The 24,301-nt window shown below is 35.5% G+C and overlaps 1 protein-coding gene across 9 annotated transcripts in view; it reads right to left on the reverse strand.

The window, feature by feature from the left end:
• GRIK1 (glutamate ionotropic receptor kainate type subunit 1) overlaps nucleotides 1–24,301 on the reverse strand; it is a 216,541-nt gene that overhangs the window by 81,032 nt on the left and 111,208 nt on the right. For 6 of the 9 annotated variants that reach the window (XM_087895062.1, XM_034430521.3, XM_034430276.3 and 3 more), the window contains one exon: nucleotides 592–759. The exons of the other annotated variants lie outside the window; for them this stretch is intronic. In XM_087895062.1, coding sequence (XP_087751188.1) covers nucleotides 592–745 — 154 coding nt within the window. In that variant the 5' untranslated portion in view covers nucleotides 746–759. The remainder of the gene's footprint in view (nucleotides 1–591; nucleotides 760–24,301) is intronic. 9 annotated transcript variants of the gene reach the window in all.

Below are 24,301 nucleotides of genomic sequence, written 5' to 3' on the forward strand. Positions count from 1 at the left end.
CTATGAGCAGGTCTATATTTAAGAAAGCTTGTGTCAATACTTCCATCTAATTAGAAGGGCTTAACTGAAAATATATGGCAAATCCTCACAACAATGCCACAGGCAAAGGGAAGTATGACAAAGATTAAATATCTCTCTTTAAAAAATGACATATTTCTGGTGGTGAACTTTGGAATGTAGACACTATTAAGAATGTAAATTACGGTTTAAAATCCTGACATACTCAAAATAGTAGGAAAAAAATCCATTTGCAAGTAAGGAAATGTTTGAATTTCTGTCACAATCTATTATTATCACAAAGCCAAACATTAGCAAAGAAGATAAGTTTAGTGTGGCTTTCTAGGTATTTCAATACTGAAGCACTTGCAGCTATTTTAACTCTTACACAAAGAATTGAATCATTTCAGATAATTACACAATTAATGCTCAGTATATGGGTGAAAAAATATGATTCCATCACAGGAAGAGAAAAGTAGACATTTAATTAACTAAATGGAGTTATCATGTGTGGATTAACTATTGCAAAAACTGAGAAATTTTAGAGAAAAAATGGGCAGACTCAATAAGGCATTACAAAGCTGAGATAGTTACCTCGTCTTGAGGCTTCAAAACTATCGAAGAGATTAATTCTCTGGATGTCATAAGTCAATGTAGTATTAGGCATCAGTGTTCTGTTTCTGTTAATATTGGTGACTGCAAACTTGAAAGCTAATTCTTCAACATTAACAGGTTCATTTTCCACCATTTCAAATATCCCCCCTGCAAAAATAGAGAGACAAGAAAAAAAAAGTTATCCTAATTCTAGTTTGCTATAAAATCAACAATATGGAATCCTTGGGTATCAAAGTGTTGAGCAGAACAGCATTTTTCAATCTCAGCAACTTTAAGATGCATGGACTTTACCTTCCAGAATTCCCTAACCAACATGGGGAACATCTTAAGGTTTCTGAGATTGAAAAACAGTGCACTAGTTAGTTCAAGATAGAGCATGGCTAGAGGGTCATATGCAACACACAATCAGCACACCTGTTGTAGCCTTCCAGAACTAGAGTGATGGGGTCAAATATGTAAAATATTTTGCACTTGGGGATTGGTTAGTTGGTTGATTAAAGTTCAACAATTCTGCCTTAAACCTTGATATGTTTAAGCTTAACATTTTTTAAATCTTTGAAAATGATCCACTTGGAAATGTATAACTTCACAGAATCATAGAATGTATAACATGTATAGTTGTGTATAAACTAATCCACACAAAAGCCGATTCTCAAATTTTTACTCAAAATACCATGGAAAATGAGCCAGATAAACTGACCCATATTTTTCATTGTATTTTGGTTAAAAATGTGAAGTCTGCTTATCTGCGGATGGGCTTGCAATGCAAGCATATATGATAAATACTGGTACTTAAAAAAATACCATATATACTCATGGATAAGCCCATCCATAGATAAGTCAAACTCAGTTTTAGGGGGCATTTTGACACTGAAAATGACAGCCAATTCCACCAGATGATGGTCTTGCATTAACATTCTTCCCTATAGATTTACCCATTTATTATGGTCCTGCTCTCTGGGACAATAGAGACTAAGTCCACACCTTGTATGTGATAATTATACAGATACAGGTAGTCCTTGACTTATGACCACAACTGAGCCCAACATTTCTGTTACTAAGTGAGACATTTATTAAGTGAGTTTTGCCTCATTTTATGACCTTTCTTGCCACAGTTGCTAGTTAAGTTGTTAAATTTAAGTTAAGTGAATCACTGCTGTTGTTAAGTTAGGAACTCAGTTGTTAAATGAATTTGGCTTCCCTTTTGACTTTGCTTGTCAGAAGGTTGCTAAAGGAGAATCGAATGACATCAGGACACTGCAACCATCATAAAAATGAGTCATTTGCGAATAAGTTGGGTTTAATAACAGAAACAAAGATGATAATGTTGAGTTTAATAGTAAAAATAAAATGATTATGTTGGAATTAAATATTTTTTGAATGCTTATAATAGCGGTAATTATTTATATTTTAAATATATATCCATCTAAGTAAAAGAAAGAGAAAAATGGAATGATATTTGGTTAGGTTTTAAGATTTAAGTAATGGGTTTTTGGGATAATGGCATAGTTAAATAGATAGAATTGAGGGAAATAACTGAGTAAAATATTAAGTTGTGTTAATTGAAAATTAAGATTTGTTCGTGATTTGTATTAATCTGTGACCGGATCAATGCTTTGTTTTGGAAAAGATGTGATTTATGTTTATGTTTTAAAAAAAATAATAAAAAACTTTTTTCAAAAAAAAAAATGAGTCATTTGCCAAGTGTCGGAATTTTGATCAGGTGATTATGGTGATACTACAACAGTTGTAAGTTTGAAAAATGGTCATAAGTTACTTTTTTCAGCACTATTATAATTGTTATATTATATGAATGATAATCTGAATTATATGAATGATAATAAATGAATTGTTATAAGTCAAGGACTACTTGTATTTGAAGATTGCTAACATATTTCCTCTTCTACGTGCTAAAAATACTGTTTTCTTTTAATGCTTCCTCACAGAGCTAACTTTCATGCCTCTCACTTAATGGCCTTATTTTGAACTTCTTCCAAATGGTCATTGTCCTTTTTGAACAGTGGTACCCATAAGCAGATATAATTCAAATATCTATAATATCTATAAAGATACCAAATTAAAAAGGAAAAAATAAAAGTGGCTTCCAGAAGCTGCTTTTGATTTTCACATATCATTTACTCATTTAATGTTAATCACTAAAGAATAAATGGATTTTTTCAATCATTGATTCCCCATGTAAAATTTATGATTGACGTAATTTATATTTCTCAGACAAGAAAATGTAATCTTGTAATATATTGCAATGGACTTTGATTTCAGTATGTCCCATGAATAGAGTAGCATAATTATTAACTGATGCAGGAAAAAGAAAAGCATAACAGAATTGTAACTCTTCTATATCTTAACTTAATAGTAGCAGTATTAATAATACATAGGAGAAAACAAGTCTAAAAAGTTATGGACTGAATTTTCTTGCCTGTACATGGCTATAGATATATTTGTAATATTATTTCAAAGGTGAGAAGATAAATGTTATCATTTATTTTTTATATCTATTTTTTTTTTGCATATAGCACTCCAAGTGACTTACAGCAATTAAAAATACAAATTATGAAACAGCACAATTAAAACTAAAATCAATACAGTAATGCTAAAATAAATTAAATTAACCAAACTTGGTGAAAGAGAGAGGGTTTCATAATTTTCTTGAATATTGAAGATGTGGTGGACTAAGTAATTTCCTTTAGGAACGTATTTCATAGGCATTCACATCTCACAAAAGAAGGATCTGTCTCACATACTGAATATTCTGCAGCAGCAGATTCTTCAAAAGGGGCTATTATTATTATTGCGGTGGTTTGTATAACTCAGTATCATATATAATGCTCCTACCCTCGTGCTATAATTAGATAGACAAGTTCACTGACTACTTCTCAGTCAGGCTATAAGCTATTTATGGCTTCAAGATCAAAATCAGCCTTTTATATTGTATCTGGTTGGCAGCTGGTTTACTAATTCCACTGGCTCAGGAACAAGCACATGTATGGCTATACACGTATCAACGTGTAGCTATCCTCTTTAAGTCCAGTGATAGGTAGAGTCAAATATTCCCACATTGTGAATCTGCTCTTTCTAGGGGAGGGCAACTCTCTTCAAATATATTTCAGCTGAATTCCAAGTACATCTATCTCCTTACAAACATCACTTGTTTCATCTGGATTAATTTCAGTTTATTCTCCCTCATCCAACCCATTATTGAGTTCATGCAACATTAAAAGGTACATTGAAAGCCTTCTTGGATGGTAATAAACAATAGAACACTTCATCCCAAAGTTTTTAATGATCATGCCTAATATTTTTATGAAGTAAACAATACAAAGGACAAAATTAGCCCTCAAATTGGGCTCATCTCCTTTGAGACATTATCTTCATTTTCCTTTTTGAAAACAAAAGGAAATGATTGATTTGTGTGTTTTTGTGCAAGTTAGAGCAAGGGATAACAACCAGCCCTTCTCAGATTTATGAGAACTAGCATATGAGAGGTCAGAAGTAAAGGATATGAGACCAAATGATTGGTCTATTGCAATTACACTACAGAGGTGTCAATAGCTCCTCCTACTACTGAGAAACAAGATGCTTAAGTAATTGTTTTATTTTATTTTTACACAGATATTACATACTTTTTAATTGATTCAACCAACTATTCTATGCCTTTTTTGCTAGATATCTTGGGAATTTTGTGTTGTCCTTTTCTCTTCCAAATTGAATTTTACCATTCTATTCATTTTTGAAGTTGAAGTCTAAATATTATCTAACAAAATTTTTCAAACAGTATGAACAACTGTATTCATGAATAAAAATGATACATGTTAGAGATTCACTGAGTTATGTTCCCCTACTTAACTGATCATTATTAAACTTCACCAGCAATATTTTTATTGTCTAGAAGTCTATGGTCTGTGGTTCTTTTAATGAGTAACAGACAAGTAGCTTCTGTCTGAAATGACATAAAGCAAGTTCATTATCCTTTTTTAAAAAGCACTGCTGAGAAATTTAGGAACATTAATTATGTCAGTTGAGCCACTGGGAAATATCTTCAGGCTTGAAAGTCTAATAAAACAAAAAACTCCAATAGGAATTACTAATCTTCAAATCCTATTAGACCATAGTAAAGCTTTAAGATCCTTTTAAAACAATCTGTGGATTGTGCCATGGCTCCAAGCAATCATTCTAGGCCAAAGTTACTGATTCAAATTTCATTTTATTCTGATTGTGTCCTCCCACAAATCTGAGTCAAAGCACACTTAAAGCAGGGATTTGGTTCATTTGATTTAGATTTCAACAGGCCCAATCCTTGTTCTATGTTCATACAGTAAAATGTGATTTGGTTAATAACCTTTAACTTATTGAAAGGTAATATTTTAAACTAGTATGGGTAAGTGTGCAATGTAAATGGCAAAATTACTTTAAATACTCATAGGATTAATGGAGGCAGCCTTGCAACTGTTTGTCTTTCATGTGATGAGGAAAGACATGTATATTTTGAGAAGTGCCAAATGAAATGTTAGGAGATGCTTCTCTAAAACTACAAATTTATAACTCTTTAATTCCATATTATACAGGAACTGCATGGAAGATGAGCCAAATGCTTCTGCTTTTACATTTACTTGAATACCCAAACTGCCATAAAAATCTATTTTTATAATTGGTATAGTTTAATTTGTTATAAATATATTGGCTTCTGTCTCAGCAGCACTTGACTTGGATGAGGTCACTCTGAAGTGTCCTGAGTTGCATGTTCCTGTCATTTCAGAAGTTAATGGCTAGTATATCAATAGAGGTGACACATTAATTTAATCAAAGGGTCAATGTTCATTTCCTCTGATGGGAACTTGATTGCAATATCCAAAGTATTGGATAAATCCATATAAATATTTCTAGACCATTAACATTTTTAACACATAAGATTTTCAGGTTTAATGAAGACATCTTTTCCCAGTAATACAGTACTTTCTGAGAAATCTAGGAAATCATTGCCTGAAATTGTGGGATCATTTTTTTTAATCATTCAATCCATGTGCCTGACTTCTGCAGCTGTGAGCCTATGTCGTCTTGATCCTGCCTGTGTAGTTTCTTTTTGTTTTTCTCTTTATCTGATGACTATTCTGAAATAAGCAAGATACCTTGCATAAGAATATTTTCCAGAGTTATGATATAGTTTCAATTCAAACTGCACAGTTTTATATATGTGCAGTATTTGGGGGAAATTATTGGGAAGAGCCAGAGTGGTTAGAATGGAGTATTGCAGGCTATTTCTGCTGACTACCGGCTACCTGCAATTTGGCAGATTGAATCTCATCAGGCTCAAGGTTGACTCAGCATTCCATCCTTCCAAGGTCGGTAAAATGAGGACCCAGATTGTTGAGGGCAATATGCTGACTCTGTAAAACTGCTTAGAGAGCCCTGTGAAGCTGTATGTAAGTCTAAGTGCTATTGCTATTGCCATTTTAAAATGCTTATTTTGAGGGTGACTAATGTATGTGTGTATCTTGACACACAACACAAACAACACAAATATGGAAACTAATGGAACAACAATGGAAATGGTTGTTTGGCCTAGATATTAATTTATTCACTCCTTTTTAAAAGAATTGCAATTCATTAATTGAGGAACCAAAGTAAACTGGCAATTCTTCCCTGCTTCCTTTTTTATTTTACATTTATTTTGTATTTATTTTTGGGCACAAGGTATAGAGTTTTAATTAAATCTTTTATGCAATTACTATTATTTGCATTTGACACAGTTATCTATGGTTAGTTTACCTATGGTTTATCAAAGCAACATTTCTGGGATTGGATAATAGATTACGGCACCAATTAGCCACAGGCACAATTCGTCAACACTCTTGTCTAAAATATAGTCAATATAGTTAGGTTAGGATCTAGGGCAGTGATGGCTAACCTTTTTGGCACCGAGTGCCAAAAGCACGCACGCACACCCATAATGCAATGTGCGTGTGACGCCTATGTGTGCCCCACACCCACGCATGCATGCGTGACCCCCATGTGCACCCCATCTCCCCGTGCATGAACCCCCATGTGCCCCCCACATGCATGCATGACCCCCATGCATGTGCGCACTTCTCCCACATGCACCCTACTTCCTGCGCATGTGTGGCAGAGACCCAAAAACCAGCTGGCTGGCAGGAGGCGTGAGTGCATGCGCAGCGAAACTGAGCTGGGGCAATGGCTCACGTGCCTGCAGAGAGGGCATCCCGGGTCTAGGGTGTCATGGGATTACAGTCATATTGTTGTTTCAAGTTTTGCAATTCTTCCTTTCCTTCATTGTTGTCAATGGAAATTCTCTTTTTAACCTACATTCAGTTTTAAGAAAGATAAATACACTCTATGGTAATAATAATCAGCATTAAATACAAACATATGCTTAGTAGAAATTAATTCACAATTAATTCAAACAGACATTTGGTTAATTTAATGATAAGTATTTACATAATGTGCATGACAGTATCCAATCAGTCTAGCTGGGAAATTTGACAAACATTTTATGCAAATTAATTTCTAAATTAGAAATTACAATTTCAGCCTAAGATTTTAGCAACACACATCTGAATGGTCTAAGCACTTTCGCAGATCACAGCAAAAGGGAAAAGAAATCAGTTCGCCAATACCAATATGCTAATAAGTAATGGTTGATCCCACTGTAACCCTTATGAGTTATGTGCTAATTCTTATAGTCCCGGTCATCTTCAGTATAACAGAGCAAAAAGAGTTCAACCATGTATGGAAATTACAAATGTATAACTCATGATCATTTTTGTAATGAACAATAGATTAGGCTTGATCTGTACTTGATCTGTAAAGATCTTCAATCATTATAGAAAATAAAGACAATAAAAATAAGAACAATAAACAACTATTGTTCAAAATAGTGTCAGAATTTTACAAGCAAGAAGTCAACTTTCACCTGTAAGCAATAGCTATCATTCAAAAATGGAAGAAACTGTTCAGTAAAGAAAACTAAGGGGTAAAATTTCATTTAAACCTCTGTTTTAGGACTGGTCAGGAATGAAAAAAAATGGAAATGTAACTGGAAAACCTAGAGAATGCTTTGTTCTTTGTAATCTCAACTCATTGGCTGTGTGCATAGTATGGTAGATTGGGCTTAGGTTGCTGAATTATAATGTCCAGTTTCTTGACTAGGGCATCAAATAATTTACTAAATCAAAATTATGTACAGTATTTGTTCATAAACTATGTAATCTTTACATTCCATTTTAACATTAGTGGAAAAAGACATACAGAATGCCTATGGTTTATCTTTTTTAAAAATGCTCAAAAAGAAAATTTTTATGATCAAACTTCTGCAACATATCTTTCAAAGCATTTTGAAACTGAAGAAAAAAAGTAAGTCCAGTAATATTGTTGATAGCTATGAGGACACAAAATTTCATTGATATAACTTTGAAGTAGCCATTTATAGAAGTACTGTAAAGAAGTAAATGCTTACAGTATAAGGCAAAAAATTTGGCTTGTACCCACTATAATACTATAATTTCACTATAAACCCAACAGCAGCACCAACTTGAGAAATTCAGATTGTAAAATTTATGATAAATTATTGAGAACATATATTTTCAGTGAAGTGGCTTTCATTCCATCTTCCACCTCCAAAGCCAATGTAAATTTGTCTCTTCCACATCTGAATGGACATCTTGAAAACTTCTCCTCATTTACATAGGAGTCTTTTTTATATATTGCGTAATTTGAGACATGTAGTACATTCTTATATACTTTTAAACTGTACGACTATCAAAATACTCACAAGTAGCTGGTTTTTCTATTGCAGCCTCAAAATGCCATTTCAACATTCAGACTATTATATTTATTAAATACAGGGTTGTGCTCCTCTATGCTTGGTTCAACTAATTTTATACAATTACATTCTGTATTATGTTGATAGACCGTGTTGTGTAAAATTATCTCTCCCTCACATGCATACTTGTACCTATAGTAAATACAGTTTATTTACTCCTTCTGGATAATCAGAAAGTATGAGAAACTGTAATTTTGCCTTTTTCTATCCTACAGTTTTAGGCAATGTGATTTAAAGGCATGAAAGCAGTCTTCAAATTCTTACATACCGAAACTGATGAAATAATTATGTTAAAGTTGAATAAAATGAATGGCTTAAATGGGCTTCTAAAATCATTTGCTATGAATCTTATTTAGAAAATGTGACAGGCTTCTTTACTCTGGTAAATCTATATGTACTGAACTCAACTCCCAACTATTTCAGCCAGTGATCATGCTAACTGGGAGTGACAGCAACAGTATTCAAATATATATGGAGAGAATCATGTTAAAACAGGCTATTTTATCCTTCCTAATCCATGCTATCTAAGAGGTGTACTAACACAATGACATTTTCTTTCCTCTTGCAATACCCTAGACTCCTTAGTGTTGGTGATTTAACCATAGATTTTCTTATGTAGTTCCCAATATAAAATACAAGACTTTAGTACTACTGGCTGAATATACTATGCAGTACCTATGGACAAATCACAATGTTTCCTACAACCACCCTCAATTTAAAAATCAGAGAGGTTATTTATGTTCTGCCATCTTTTACTTTCCAGGTTCAACATCTACATTTTTTTCCCTATGTCTATCAAAGTCCCTGCTATCAAATCCGTGTGTGTGTGTGTGTTCCTAGGAGGAATGAGAAAAGAATGTCATGAGTGTATGCCAAAAGCACATGTTTCCTGCAGAATCACCCAAGGTTGAAACTCATCCCAGCTGCCCAGCTAAAGCAAATACACACCTATACTGTGCAGTAGTGATATAGGAAAATATTGGAGCCAGATGATAACTTTAGTGACAATGTCAAAGCCATCCATTCATACTGTGTGGGAGAAGGCACTGGTAAACCACTACTGTATTTTTACCAAGAAAACCACATGAGTAGGGAATAAAAATGACAATATAGTGCTGGATGATGAACCCTTCAGGTTGGAAGGCACTCAACATGCTCCTGAAGAAAAGTTGATGATCTTTTGGAGTTGTGTAAGAGTGTTTATGACATGGCTAGATTGAAGCCTTTGGGACATCTAGATTATGTTGCCATGTAGGAAAAGCAGCAAAGATAGAGTTACAGTAGAAATGTAAGAAGGACGAACACCGGAAAGCTCAACACAGTGAAAGGAACAACTAATAATTGACATTTTAGGCATCAGAAAATTATGACAGACTGGCATTACATACTCTCTGTCAGAAAATCACACTGTTTATTACTTGGAACATGAAAATGTAAAAAAAAATCTACAAGTCCAAGTAATAAAAGTCAAAGGGCAAAGTGAAAAAAATGGGATTATAAAATTAAATATAAAGAAGACCAAGCTAATGACAACAGGTAAAACAATGAACTTAGAATTAACAGTCAAGATATTAAAATGATGGATATATATTTTAGAATCAAGCATAATTGGTAAAGAAGCAAACAATCAAAAAATATGTTGCCAATTAGCATTTGGTAGAGTAGCTATGAAAGCCTTGGAAAAGATATTAAAATACCATGGTGTGTTTATACCTATAAAGATGAGAATCATGCAAATCATGATATTTCCTATGACCGTCTGTCGAAATGAAAATTGTACTTTAAAGAAGCAGGATATGAAGGCTATTGATACTTTTGAACTTTGGTGTTGGAAAAGACTGGAAATGTCACAGATTGCCAAGAAAATAAACCAATGGGCCATCAAATAAACCCAGGTTCAAATTATCCTACTTCGGAACAGGGGTGGGCTCTAAATTTTTTTACTACCGGTTCTGTGGGCGTGGCTTGATGGTCATGTGACAATTATTTAGGATTTAGCAGAGATACTGGTCTACCAGGCTTTTAACTGCTTGCAGAGCTGTACCGATCTACCCATTTATTTTTGCAGGCACTGATCTACTCATGTATTTTTGCAGGCAATGATCTACTCATGTATTTTTGCAGGCACTAGTCTTCCCATGTATTTTTGCAGGCACTGTCTACTCATGTATTTTTGCAGGCACTGATCTACTCATGTATTTTTGCAGGCACCGGTCTACTCATTTGTTTTCTTTTAACACTGATCAGCTGAAGGGCGGCCCTTTGAAGCCCTGCGGCAAGAATTTAAACAGTTTTTTTCCCTCTAGCCATCAGCTGGGACTCAGGAGGCAGCAATAGATTGGGGGTGGGGCCAAATAAAAGGTAAGAATAACATGGGGGTGGGAGGGTGAGGGTGGTGGGGAGGCAGAACCGGTTCGGTGATGTTATATTGTCACTGCTACTGGCTCGGCGAAACCGGCCTGAACTGGGAGGAACCCACCACTGCTTCAGACCCACCTCTCTGGAAAAGGCTCTAATGCTGGGAAAAGTGGAGAGAAAGACATGAAAAAGCTAACCAGCAGGTGAACAGGCTGAGAAAAATCTACCCATAAGGTTGTAAGAAGTCAAAAATAACTTGATGGCACATAATCAATCAAACTATCGAAGTATTTATAAAGCAGTTTTCAGAGTTCTCCAACCCAGTAGAACGTGTATGTCTTCATGGTCTGATTACGGATAGTCTTCATTTAGTGACCACAATTGGGACCAGCAACTAAGTCATTAAGCCAAGCAGCCACTAAGTGAAACCACAACTGTGATTATTATCTTACTTCAACTTTCCTTTGTTTTTCAGACTTGTAAAGCTAATAAATGTGAAGATTGATCACAATGTTTTTTTTATTACTATTGTAACTGCAAATGATCACCTTTGAGGCATTCACTAAATGAGGACTACCTATATAACCTTTAAATAATCATTTAAAGTGACTTGTAGATTTAAGAATCATGAGGGCATGTAGAATGTAAATCACTTACAGACCACAGCCTCCGGCATGTTGTGTGTGGATGACAGGTTGTGCCAATCCTATAGTTGGGTAATTTTTTCCAAAAGGTAATAAGCTTACAAGCTTTTACAAAACTAGTGAACGGTTTGCATTCCAGGCAAGCCTGACAAAGTTGAAAAACCACATAAATATACAAACATGGACATTTTAAAAAATGCAAATACAAGTTTAATTCATGATAAAGAAAAGCACCGGAATAGAGAATAGCTAAAACAACTTTGTTGGGATAAATTCTTTCATTGCCAAGATAAGATAATTTGGCAAGGTAAATAAGATCTTTTTTCTAGTTTAATTCTAGTACTTTAAAACAGGCAATTAGGGATTACCATCCACTGTACTTAATCGTAGATCCAGCGCAAATGGGGGGTATTTACCATGATTACAGAATGTGCATGAAATGTTTTAATGATTCAGATTGGATCCTGTTCAGAGGGGTTTAATTTAAGGCACATATGACCCTGAGATCAATTTATCTGCAGCAGTTGATTGAATCTTATGTTTCTCCCAGAGCTTTAATTTAGCCAGAGATTATCTTTATAATCTGACTCTACAGCTTCAGCCATTTCTTTCTCAAATCAACTCCAGTCGCTAGCAATATTATTTACATTCCTATTTTATACTATTACTTCAAAATAATCTATTAAAATGTTGCAAACAATCTTTTTCTTACAACTCTATCCTTATTATTTTTAGCTTAATTTGCTAAAAATAGTTATACATAACAGCTTTCTTAGCATTGTTAAATGATGTTAGGATCTTGCAAAATTTAATGATTCAATCTATAGTACATGATATTTAGGCTAACTCCAGAAAGGAAATTAGATTCAATATAGATAACTACATTTGTAGCTGTCACCTCATAACTTCATACTATCGGCAAATTTCACAATGTTCTTCTTTTGCTGAGAATAAAACAAATGCATTGGGAACTTCTCAGACAATGTCACAATTAATTATATAAATCTGTACTAAGATTAATTTTTAACCGAATGCTTTCCACTGTATGCTGGCTGCCAAAATAAAAGTAATATTTTGCAAAATAACCTGAAGCCAGCGGACCATCTTTTCATGATTTCCAAGCCTCAAGACACCCATTCTATGGCTGAATTAGTAGCAATAATAAAATCCTGGCTGCAATTGTGATGATTATAGATTAAAGCAGCTGGCTCTTGCTATTTATCATTGCATCCAAAAATAAGTACATTGTTCTACTCAAAATGTTAAGTAATTTTGATGGAAAGTTTTTTGTTGCTGCATTTTGTTGCAAATTTTTGGGCAGTATGAAATACATTCACAAGTAATGTTGAAGCAAGCTATATAAAATATCTATCTATCTATCTATCTATCTATCTATCTATCTATCTATCTATCTATCTATCTATCTATCATCAGTGTGATCCAATATTAAGCACTGGACGGACAAGATTTAGGTTCAACTCCATGCTGATGCATGGATGTTTAGGGGTAATTTTGAATCAGTCATTCTCCTTAGGCACAATTTAATTATGAAAATTTTTGTGTAATACTTTTTTTATACACAAATGTACATGGTGCAGAAATTATCATTTCTAGCACCTTAATAACTATGTAAATTTCAAAAAATTTACTATATTGTAATTGCTTGCCAACTAAATTCAAGCAATTTTGTAGCACCCCTGGTTTATAGCAAATTATTTTATTGACTTTGCCAATATTATTTTATTTTTCTTACTTAGAGATTTACATTTGTTCATACATTACATCGTAATTAAAACGTTCACTTAAACTGGGTTGGATAACACTCTCTCATTCACTGTGCCCTTTGCACTTGCTGGAAATAGCTTGTCTTTGGAAAATTATCCAAGTGCTTATTTGAAATGACTGCCAAAAATTAAATTGCTTCCAGTTTCTAATGTTGTACTCTTAAATAATTTCAGATGCAATGGATTTAAATATATTTTACGTTATGTATGTATTTGGTATGTAACTGCACATCACAAAATAAGTAATTTGCTTTAAAACACACAAGAAACAATTTATGCCTAATGTACTTTGCTAATCCAGAGTTCAATAGTGCAACAGCAACTATTAGATTATGTTATGAATCAATCCCACGATCCTATGAATTAGGACAGCATTACAGAAGGATGAGATTTGGGGTCATATTTTAAAGAGAGTGCCTGATTCACCTTCTCCTTAGGTTAGACTTAGCCAGATGGGCATATTTTCTATCTTGAGTAACTGCCTTGGAAGCCATTGCAAAATACAATTTAATATAATAATTTTATTAATTATTACAACAATAAAAATAAATGAAAAAAGAATAAGAAGAAAAATAACTCCAGATAAGAAAAAAGAGAAAGAGAAAAAAGAAAAAAAATAAGAATACAATAAAAAAGAAATATATAAAGAAGCAACTATCCTCTTCATCACAAATACAAACTACTTTAGTGACGTATCACCTTCTTTTAAAATACAATTAATGATCTCTTTTACCTATATCCTGTCTCTTATCTATGAATCTTTAAATCCTCATCACTTTCCGTTCTGATGAAAGCAAAAGTCCATTGGTAGCAGAGATAACAACATATCTATTTTAACCTTGGTCAAATAAACCAACCTTATATTATTTTCTTTTACTTCTGGTAATCTTGATCTTTAGTTCCTTCAAATAATGTCCTAGCATTTTATTTCTTTCCATATAAATCTAACCCTAATCTATAATTCCCACTGCTATCTAATTTTTGAAGTTTTAACTTACATTTAAAAAAACAAAAGCATTTTCCACAAAGATCCTTTATAATCAATTCCAAAATCTTATTTCAAATTTATTTGGGGTCTTCATTCGTTTGTAAATTTCAAAAATAAAAGTTTTAATCACCCTTTTATTGTTTATTCCCCAAAATTAATTTTAACTTGTTAAAACTTGTATTGAAAACATTTTTCACTAAAGATTGTAGAAAACTCACCGTCTGAACTGAAATGTCAGTTCAAAAGATTCCTACTAGCTGAAAAACCCTTGTTGTTGTTAGCTGCAAAGTCGTGTCTGACCCATCGCAACCCCATGGACAACGTTCCTCCAGGCCCTCCTGTCCTCTACCATCTTCTGGAGTCCATTTAAGGTTAAGCCTACTGCTTCAGGGATTCCATCCAGCCACCTCATTCTCTGTCGTCCCTTTCTTCTTTTGCCCTCAATCTTTCCCAGAATTAGGCTCTTGTCCAGTGAGTCATTCCTTCTCATTAGGGGGCCAAAGTATTTGAGTTTCATCTTCAGGATCTGGCCTTCTAAAACCATCATTTGAGCAAGCTGGCTATTCTCTAGTTTCCCAGAACTCTAAGCCCACTGGAAACCACTGGCCTGTGGTTCCTTGTGAAGGCAGCTGCCTGGGGCACTAGTGAGCAATTTCAAGTCCTTTACCTATCTGGAGATGAATTAATGAAGAGCCAATCTACTCACTGCTCTTCATTCTCTGCGATCACCAGCTTAAATTTTTGCAGAGCTGTCTTCAGCCATTTCCCCAGAGGCTGCAAGATGAAAGTTTTTGAAAGTATTTCCATTTTGGTTTTTTGCATTGGTTATGCAAAATCAATCAATCTCATAAAATATGAAACTAGTTACACATGCATATAGAATCTGGTTTCATTCATGGCACTAAGCCAAAATATACAGGTATTCCTCAACTTACGACCACAATTGAGCCCAAAATTTCTGTTGTTAAGGGAGACATTTGTTAAGTGATTTTTCCCCCCATTTTATAACATTTCTTGCCCAGTTGTTAAGTGAATCACTGCAGTTGTTAAGTTAGTGGCACAGATGTTAAGTGAATCTGGCTTCCCCGTTGACTTTGCTTGTAAGAAGGTCACAAAAGGTGATCACGTGGCCTCAGGATACTGCAACTGTCATCAATATGAGCCAGTTGCCAAGTGTCCGAATTTTGATCACATGCCCTCAGGAACACTACAATGGTAATAAATGTGAAAATAAGTCCTGTCGCTTTTTTTCAATGCTGTTGTCACTAAATGAATTGTTGTAAGGCGAGGATTAGCTGTATTGTAAGAGAGTTCAATGACAAGAAAAGGATTTTTAAAAATGACAATTTGGTTTACTATTTTTGATCAAGAAAACTTGAGCAAACATTCAAATAAAGGAATGGAAATAGAATAGTTTTTTCTAGCTACTTATACATCTGTTTTAGATAGAATAAAGTGTGTCTCTTAAATTATTATCTAATACAAATGATCCCGTCTAGATAATTTTAAAGGATAAAGGGAAGCAAGTAAAGACAACATCAAGCATCTGCTACCATGCCAGCTGGATTTTCCATTCTTCATGCTTTAAGAATAGAACTCTTCCACAATCACATCTTTCCGTTGGGGAAAAAAAATAAGCGAAACATGTCAGATACCCACTTGTGCATGTCAATATGCTTGGGCATATTTTGTTTCATTTTAAGAGCATGCTTTTTTTCCTTATTGTAGACATTTCACACAATCAGTATTTTATATTTTTGACCTCAAGTCTTACAGTATCATACTTGTGCCATGAGTGTTCTTACCACTTCTCACATTTTTGCTACTGTTCCTTCCAGCTAGCTAATAAACATATGTATAACACTCACCTTGATTGCACAAAGACCACCCCTACCCAAACACAAAAAAGGAATTATATCGGAGGGGAGATAAATTAATCCCTAGTGTAAAGTCATAAGAATGATTTTCTTGCATTAAATGCTCATGTGTTCTTTTGTTCTAGTACCCTTTGGTCCAAACATTTAGACTTTCCCAATTCATAAATATTTGTCCCAAGATAAAATAGTTTAAACTTATTAAGGTTACTTATAATTTTCTGCAGATGTGTACAATGTTACTTTTATAGCTTTTTCTTATCTGATTTGGCAAAAATAAAAACAAGCAACAACTGTTATTAATAAATGGTTTTATTTTTTTCCCCAAAAAGTTGAGTAAAAGTTGCTTTTTTGCTCTCATTCTTAGACCTTTGTAAATGGTATTTTTACAGTACTTTCCACAACTGAGGTAACTTTTCTAATTATAAACTTCGACCACCTATCCATTAATGAGTACAAAAGTACAATTAACCGTAGCAAGAGTGGGACTAGAAAAGCATCGAAGCATTTTATAGAAAGGCCTTTAACGTTGATCATATCAAGCTGTGGAATGTGAGAAGAAAAAAAGTACATCTCATGTGAAATCTATATACAGGTCAGGAAGTCACAATATAAATAGAACGTGGTGAAATAGATTAGCTCCAGGTAGGCAAAGCAGTGAGACAAGACTGTGTACTCTCTTCTTTGTTATTCAGCCTATATGTTGAAATTGGAGACTGTATTAGAGGAAGATGACCTGGTTTTAATATTTCAAGACAAAACATCAATAACTTGATGACACAAAAATGCAAAGAATCTGCAAGCTCTAATATTAACAGTCAAGGAACAAAGTGAAAATATGAGACTAAAATTAAATATAAAGAAGACCAAACTAATGACAATGGGTAGCACAATGAGCCTTAGAAGTGACAAGGGAGCTATCGAAGTGAGAGATAGAATCAACTCTCAACAGTAAAGGATGATGCAGTCAAGAAATAATATACAACCTAGGATGTAGTAGATCAGCCATGAAGGCCATGGGAAAAAACATACCAATTATGTGATGTATCTCTACCTAAAAAATCAGAAATGTGAAAGAAACGGTGTTCCTGTGGGGAACTTTTTTGGAAGCAAAAGTTGGACTGAAGAACCAGGAGAGAAAAAATATTTATGCTTTTGACACTGGATGTTTGAGATGACTTCTGAGAATACAATGGACAGCCAAGAATACAAACAAATGAATCCTTGAATACCTGAGGGAGAATGACTGACTTTGTGCCTAAGATAGGACTAGAATTCACAGACTCCTAGTTTGTAGCCTAAAGCCTTAACTACTACACCAAACTGCCTCTCTATATTTCACATATGCTTGTATCATTAAAGGTAGTCCTTTAGTTACAATGGTTGCTGATATTGGTTGCTGTCATTACATGATGCGGTCATAAAATGTAATGTCATGCGACGGTGTTAATTAGCAATGGTAATTATTGCTGCCAATAAGTGAGGATTATGTGGATGATTAAGCAACGGCTCCACATCACCATGACTTCCTATTTCCTACCAGCTTTCCCATTGACTTTGCTTGTGGGAAGCCAAAAGAGAATGTCGGAAATTGTGATCATGTGATTGCAGCTTGTGGTAAATGTGTTAAATGTGAGCTAGGCATCCAGGTCTTGGATCATGATCACATGATTGTGGGAATACCACAATGGCCAAAATTATGAGGACCCATCATAAGTAACGTTCATTCAGCATCACTGTAACTTTGAATGATCAATAAACAAATTGTCATGATCCAAGGCCTACGTGTATTTACCTGTATCCTTCTACAGGTAAATGGATCTTATTTTAAATATATATATATATAGACCTACCTACTGAAAACAGAAATTCTCTTATTGCAAGTTCTTCAAAAGAAGACGACAAATTAAACACAAATTGATATTTAAAGAAATATATGCCTCTGCCTGATCCACTAGGCCAGTGATGGCTAACCTTTTTGCCATCGCGTGCCAAAATCAGGGAAAGTGCGGGGTGTGTGTGACACGCACATGTGCCCACACCCATAATTCTATGCACCCTGCCCCCTCACATATGCGTGTGTGACTCCCCTGCGTTCCCCCCGCTTTTGGGATGTGATGGCACGGTGGGCCTGGTAGGCCTGTTTTTTGCTCTCCCGAGGCTCCAGAGCCTCTCTAGGAGCCTGGGGAGGGAAAAAATGGCCTTCCCCAACCCCCAGAGGCCCTCTGGAGGCCGGAAACAGCCCATTTCCCAACTTCTGGTGGGACCAGAAGGCCCATTTTTTGTTCTCCCCATACTCCAGAGCCTCTCCCCATACTCCCCATACTCCAGAGCCTAGGGGGAAAACAGCCTTCCCCATCGCCCCCCCAGGGCCAGAAGTTGGGAAACAGGCTGTTTCCGGCTTCCAGAGGGCCTCAGGGGGGGGAGGCCGTTTTCGCCCTCCCCAGCCTCCTAGAAAGGCTCTGGAGCCTGGGGAGGAGCGAAAAACAGGCCTTCCCCACCCTCCCAGGCCCTCTGGAGGCAGGAATCAGCCTGTTTCCCTACTTCCGGTGGGCCCAGAAGGCCCAAAAATCACCTAGCCGGCACGCGCATGCACACCGGAACTGAGCTCGCATGCCCACCATTATGACGATAGGTTCGCCATCACAGCACTAGGCCATTGTCTTAGCAAGCAATCATAAACGAATCTGGTCCTAAGTAAATCTTTCTGTTTTAATGGAATTTTTATAGGCATTTTACTGCATTTTGTGGGCAAGGATCACTACTGATACATGCAATCCTGATCTTGCTTGTAATGCCAGTGTGGAGGTTAAGCAACTTAGAACTAGAGTATTAGAGTTTCCAGTTTCTTTAAAATTAAAATCTAGAAAGGTGTATGTGGTAAATACTGACAAAGGTGACACTTTTTTATGGAGGGGCATTCATTTTTTACACAGAAAACCTCAACCAGTCTTTCCAATCTCCCAACAAATTAGAATGGAAAATATTTTCATTCAGCATGACCACTGGAAATATTGCATTAGACGTATTAAACTTTAAGATCCTCTCCAAATCATTTATTTTGGGACCATTTCCAAAATAATTGGCTTTAGAAAGCATCTAAGCTTTGCAACTGCATTTTAACAATTTTGTTGAGATCCTGCTCCTCATCAATAAGGTACTTTTAAATAGTGTGTTGTTGCTAAAATATAAACATTATGAAAGTGTGGCCAAACATGGTGCCAGGAATCAGAGGGGCTGCTGCCAAAAGGCTAAATGAACGATACTTCCTCTAGAGAATTTATTCTTTTATATAACATTCCTAGATTAGGAAGCGCACTTCCTAATTATGTCACACTGTGGATACTGCAGTCCCTGTGCAATTTCAAATGAAAACATGTTCCCAGTCATATATCACAACTGTTTGCACAATTTTGGCTCCTAATAAGCAGCATCGATGCCTCTAGGAATGAACTCTCTCATTTCTGGCTAGATTGACAACATTCTAGAAGACATATATAATACAACCTTAACATATGCTTAGTCATATTTCTATATACTCTTAATTTAACTCAGTATCATTTGATGTGCACCTTTAAGCTTCCTATCACTTGTTAATGAAATGCTGCCATATCTCCCTATGGTAATTAATTCTTGCATTTTAGGCATACACATTGTTCCCCTGATAGTACAGAAGATGACAGCATCCAGAAGCAACCTGCCAGATTCAATAATTTTTATAAAATCAATTACATTTTTTTTAATAAACTAGATTTTAAAATTGAGGTAGCCTTCATTATTGGATGGTAGGCAATTTATATAAGTCCAGTTGAGATAAGCATTTTGAAAGTATGGCCTAGATCAGGGGTGGGCAACTGTGGTCCTTTTACAATCTGTGGACTTCAACTCCCAGAATTCCTGAGACAGCTTGGCCAGGTTGTAAAAGGGCCACAGTTGTACACCCCTGGCGTACTGTAGATATTAGTCTCACAATACTTATAGCAAATAACTAAGAATATTATCAAGAATATGTCTAAGTTCATATGAATACAGAGGGTGTATTTTTTCTCTCTTGAAAAAGCTGTTATTCAACATAGATGGAGACTGAACTTTCAAATGGTTGGTTTTATATATCAACAGTAAGTCATAATATGTTTTGATTTTGGTTTAGCCGAATATATGAGATTAGGCTATAACAGCTAAGGTATGTAAATCATGGAGTGACTTGTGTAAACCAACTGTAGCTTAACATGATAAAACTTAACATGTTAAAACTAAGCAGGCTTAAACATGAAGAATGAGAAAGGTCATTGTCAATCCTATGAACACAAAGGCCATAGATTGGAAAACTGGTCTATTGGAATGAGTTCCCCAAACTAAATAGGCAATATCATTTTGCTTAATATGGAATCCAGAAAAAGAGATTTACATGACTCTACAACAGGGGTGTCAAACTGGTGGCCCACGGGCCAGATGCGTCACATGCAGGCCACACCCACCCCAGCTCCGCGAAGGGGGAAAATGTCACAAAGCATCATGTGACAGCAACATGACACCGCGAGTTTGATACCCGTGCTCTACAACATTCTGATGAATCCTGAAACTAAACTTCATTAGCTAAATTCACACATGATGGGAAGTAATGATGGATTTGGAGGGGCATTGTCTTAGCATGTTATGAGAACCTAGCAATTATGAACCATTGTTTTTCTTAGCCAAAAGTGGCACATTCAACAAATCACGATTAACAATATAATGGTTTATTTCATATATATCAGGAACAGCCAAAAGGAAGAATAAATGTAAGTGGCCACAAAAAATAAATGGTATTTTTTCCTGAAAATTTACACCAACCTTATTTCTTTCCCAGATTTTAGTCATAATATCATAAGTACATTATTTGAGAAATAAGTAAATCTATAATTTTTTTTTTCTGAGGAAGCAAGCTAGATATTATACTATATTAATGAAATCATTCACAACTATGACTCTGACCATTTTTTTTTCATTTCGCCAAACTAGTTTTTGGATTCACCTTCTGGTCATAAGCCTTGTTTTTTTATTCAGAAATCAATCCAGGGTGGAATTCAAGAAATGAGAAGTAAAACCAACCATCTACTATCATATTATATTGGGAATGCAATGAGGCAGATATATCTGAGAGATGGCAAGAAAGTATCATGGGTAATATGGACAGAGAATATGGGACAACAGCCCAGGAAGAGCAGTTTGGAAAGTGTAGAAAATAAGGAACCTATTTAGAATTAATCAGAATAAGTACATCAGCATCACTCAAATGTGACATTTCTTTTCTTACAAACAAGTAATAGGAATCAGCATGGAAAACATTTTTAAGTAATGAAAGCAGGAGTGAAATGCTCCAGTTTGGACCGGATCGCCTGATCCGGTAGCGATGGTGGCGGGTGGTTCAGAGAACCGGTAGCAAAAATCCCTGCCCTCCCCATGCCCAGATGAGCCGCGCAATCATCAGAGGCTTTTTTTTACTTTTAAAAGCATTTTTCTACAACCTCTTCAGCCAAAAAAATGCTTTTAAAAGTAAAAAAAAAGCCTCTGATTGCACGGCTCAGCTGGTATCGTCAGAGGCTTTTAAAAGTTTTTTTTTCCTGCAAGCTCTTCAGCCAAAGAGGCTGTAGAAAAAAATGCCTTAAAAAACCTCTGACAATTCCAGCTGAGTTGCCTGATCGTCAGAGGCTTTTAAAAGCATTTTTTTCTGCAACCTCTTAAGGTTGTAGAAAAAATGCTTTTAAAAGTAAAAAAAAAAAGTTGGCAATGCCCAGTCACATTACCCACCACCACCAAGCCATGCCCACAGAACCGGTAGTAACAAATTTTACATTTCACCACTGAATGAAAGGAACAGTTTAAGCCAGTGTTGGCTAAACTTTAAAAGGGGGAGTGTGGGGGTCGCACACGCACGTGCCCACACCCATAATTCAATTCCTCCCCATGCCCTGCCCCCCTGCGCATGAACGTGTGAACCCCCCACGGTCCCCCCTGCTTTTGGCACATGACAGCAAAAAGGTTACTGGTGGGCCTGGTAGGCCCATTTTTCACCCTCCCCAGGCTCCAGAGGTTTCCTGACTTCCAGTGGGCCCGGAAGGCCCGAAAATCAGCTGGCTAGCGCACGCATGCATGCTGGAGCTGAGCTAGGGCAATGCTCGTGTGCTCACAGATATGGCTCTGCATGCCACCTGTGGCACCCGTGCCATAGGTTCACCATCACGAGTTTAAGCAATACTGTATTGATAGGATCTCGTTCAACTGAACTAACACCTTTCTGATCAGAGCCTGCAATTTCCAAAGAGAAAGTTCCCAAAAGAATTGGAATTATTTCCAAGTTAATATATTTAATATGATTTAAGATTTGGCTGTAATGTGACTCTTCCCATATTTTAACTCTGCCAGAGGGACTAAACTGTGAATCTGTGCAAACAAAGATTTTATTAAACAACCTTACTGCCCAATATTTTTGCCAATATGTTTCTGCTGTAACCACCTGCATTTTTTTTTTTTACCATTTTGCTTTTTCTCTTACTAGAAAAGAATTTGATAAGGAAGAAAAATGGCATCACAGTGCTAGGAGCCTCTCACCTTAAAACACCTTGACCTCTGCAGAATTATAATGAAGGTGTTATTTTAAACTATTATGTGACATCACAATTATAACATTGCTTCTGCTGCTTCCAAACCATTGCACAAGAGTCATGAACAGATTCCAAAGAGAATTTGCAGAAGCTATGCTTAAAATTAATCCATAATTTCTATGACAGTAGCCCAGAAAACCATGACCAGATAAAATTCCCCAATAATCCTCCTTACTGCTAATATCCTACTGGCATTTGCAGTATTGGGCAGTCAAAATTTTTCATTTGTTATGTTGCTTTACTGAAGTGAAGTAAATGTAGGAAAAGTGGCCCTTGCGGTGCAGTGGTTCTTGCACTCTATGTAAGTCAATGAAGGCTCTTCTGTTTTCAAAAGAATATCTGCAAAAAATTAAACATTAAAACAGAACAGTTGTAAAAATGGCTATGCTTGATGGTAACTTGTTTACCTTGGACTAGAGGCTGATTAACTATAACCTTGCTATTAATCTAGGATTGGATGATCATAGAATCAAGTTGGACTGGATAAGAACAAGATATGGTGTCAGTGTTACATTCATTAAAGAAGGAGGGAAATAATTTTTTTAGGTACTGAGGAAGTCATATTACACAAAGGAATTCAAATAACCAAAATTCATATAAGAAATGTATGGCTTCATTTTAATCCTTTGAGGATTGGATTTGGAAACAAAGTTAGGATCGGTCTTGGAAAAGAATAAGGAATTCTGCCTTTTCTTGGTGGCACATACAGAATTACAACATATGTCAGCCGGGTAATTCTACAAGTGAAAATTTATTATTCTCCTTCACTATTAAAAATACAAAATAACCTTCTTTTCCCCCTGGCCATCTATGGAGGAAGTTTAATTCAAATACCCTTTCAACCAGGAAATTCATGGAGAAAGGCTACTTTCAGTCAATTTATTTTCTGAATAAACAAGATAAAACACAACAATGAGCTTTTTGGACAAAACATGAAACTGTTGTGGTTAAAAGTTCTCTAAGCCATTTTCCCTCTTGACACATAATGCAATACTTGCAGGTGTATTTCTGTGAGGTCCATTTATCCACCTCATGGCTGTTTGCCTCTTTGTATTCTATCTGCCTTTCCCAGCATCATCACATTCTCCATAGATGCATTAGCCCTCTTTGTATCCCCAAAGTATGAGAATTTTTGTTTCATGATCCTTGTTTCTACTAAGTGCTCTGTCTTGATTTCCTTTAGCATTGAACAGATGGTTCTGTTGACTGTCCAATGAATGTAAACCTCCTTGGACAAGAGTTAATCATCTTACTCTAGGTTTTATGTTAAGTGCGACCTTCCAATCTAGACATCATAACTTAATATTATTAACTTAACCATTTTAGCTTTTTCATTGATTGAGATATTTTAGTCTGTCCTGATGTTTGTTTAGACCTCTCAATGTCTTTTTCCTCTTGTTATTACCTTAATTTCTTTTCCACATCCAGTTTCTAGACTCAATTCTTGAACCTAGAAAATTTTAAACATTTGTAGTGGTCTTCGGTTTCTAAAATCAAAGAAGTATTGTCTGCATATCTAAGTTTATTGGTATTTCTTTCACC

The sequence above is a fragment of the Pantherophis guttatus genome, chromosome 5 (assembly GCF_059756535.1).
Source record: "Pantherophis guttatus breed Tessera chromosome 5, ASM5975653v1, whole genome shotgun sequence".
Lineage (NCBI taxonomy): Eukaryota > Metazoa > Chordata > Lepidosauria > Squamata > Colubridae > Pantherophis > Pantherophis guttatus.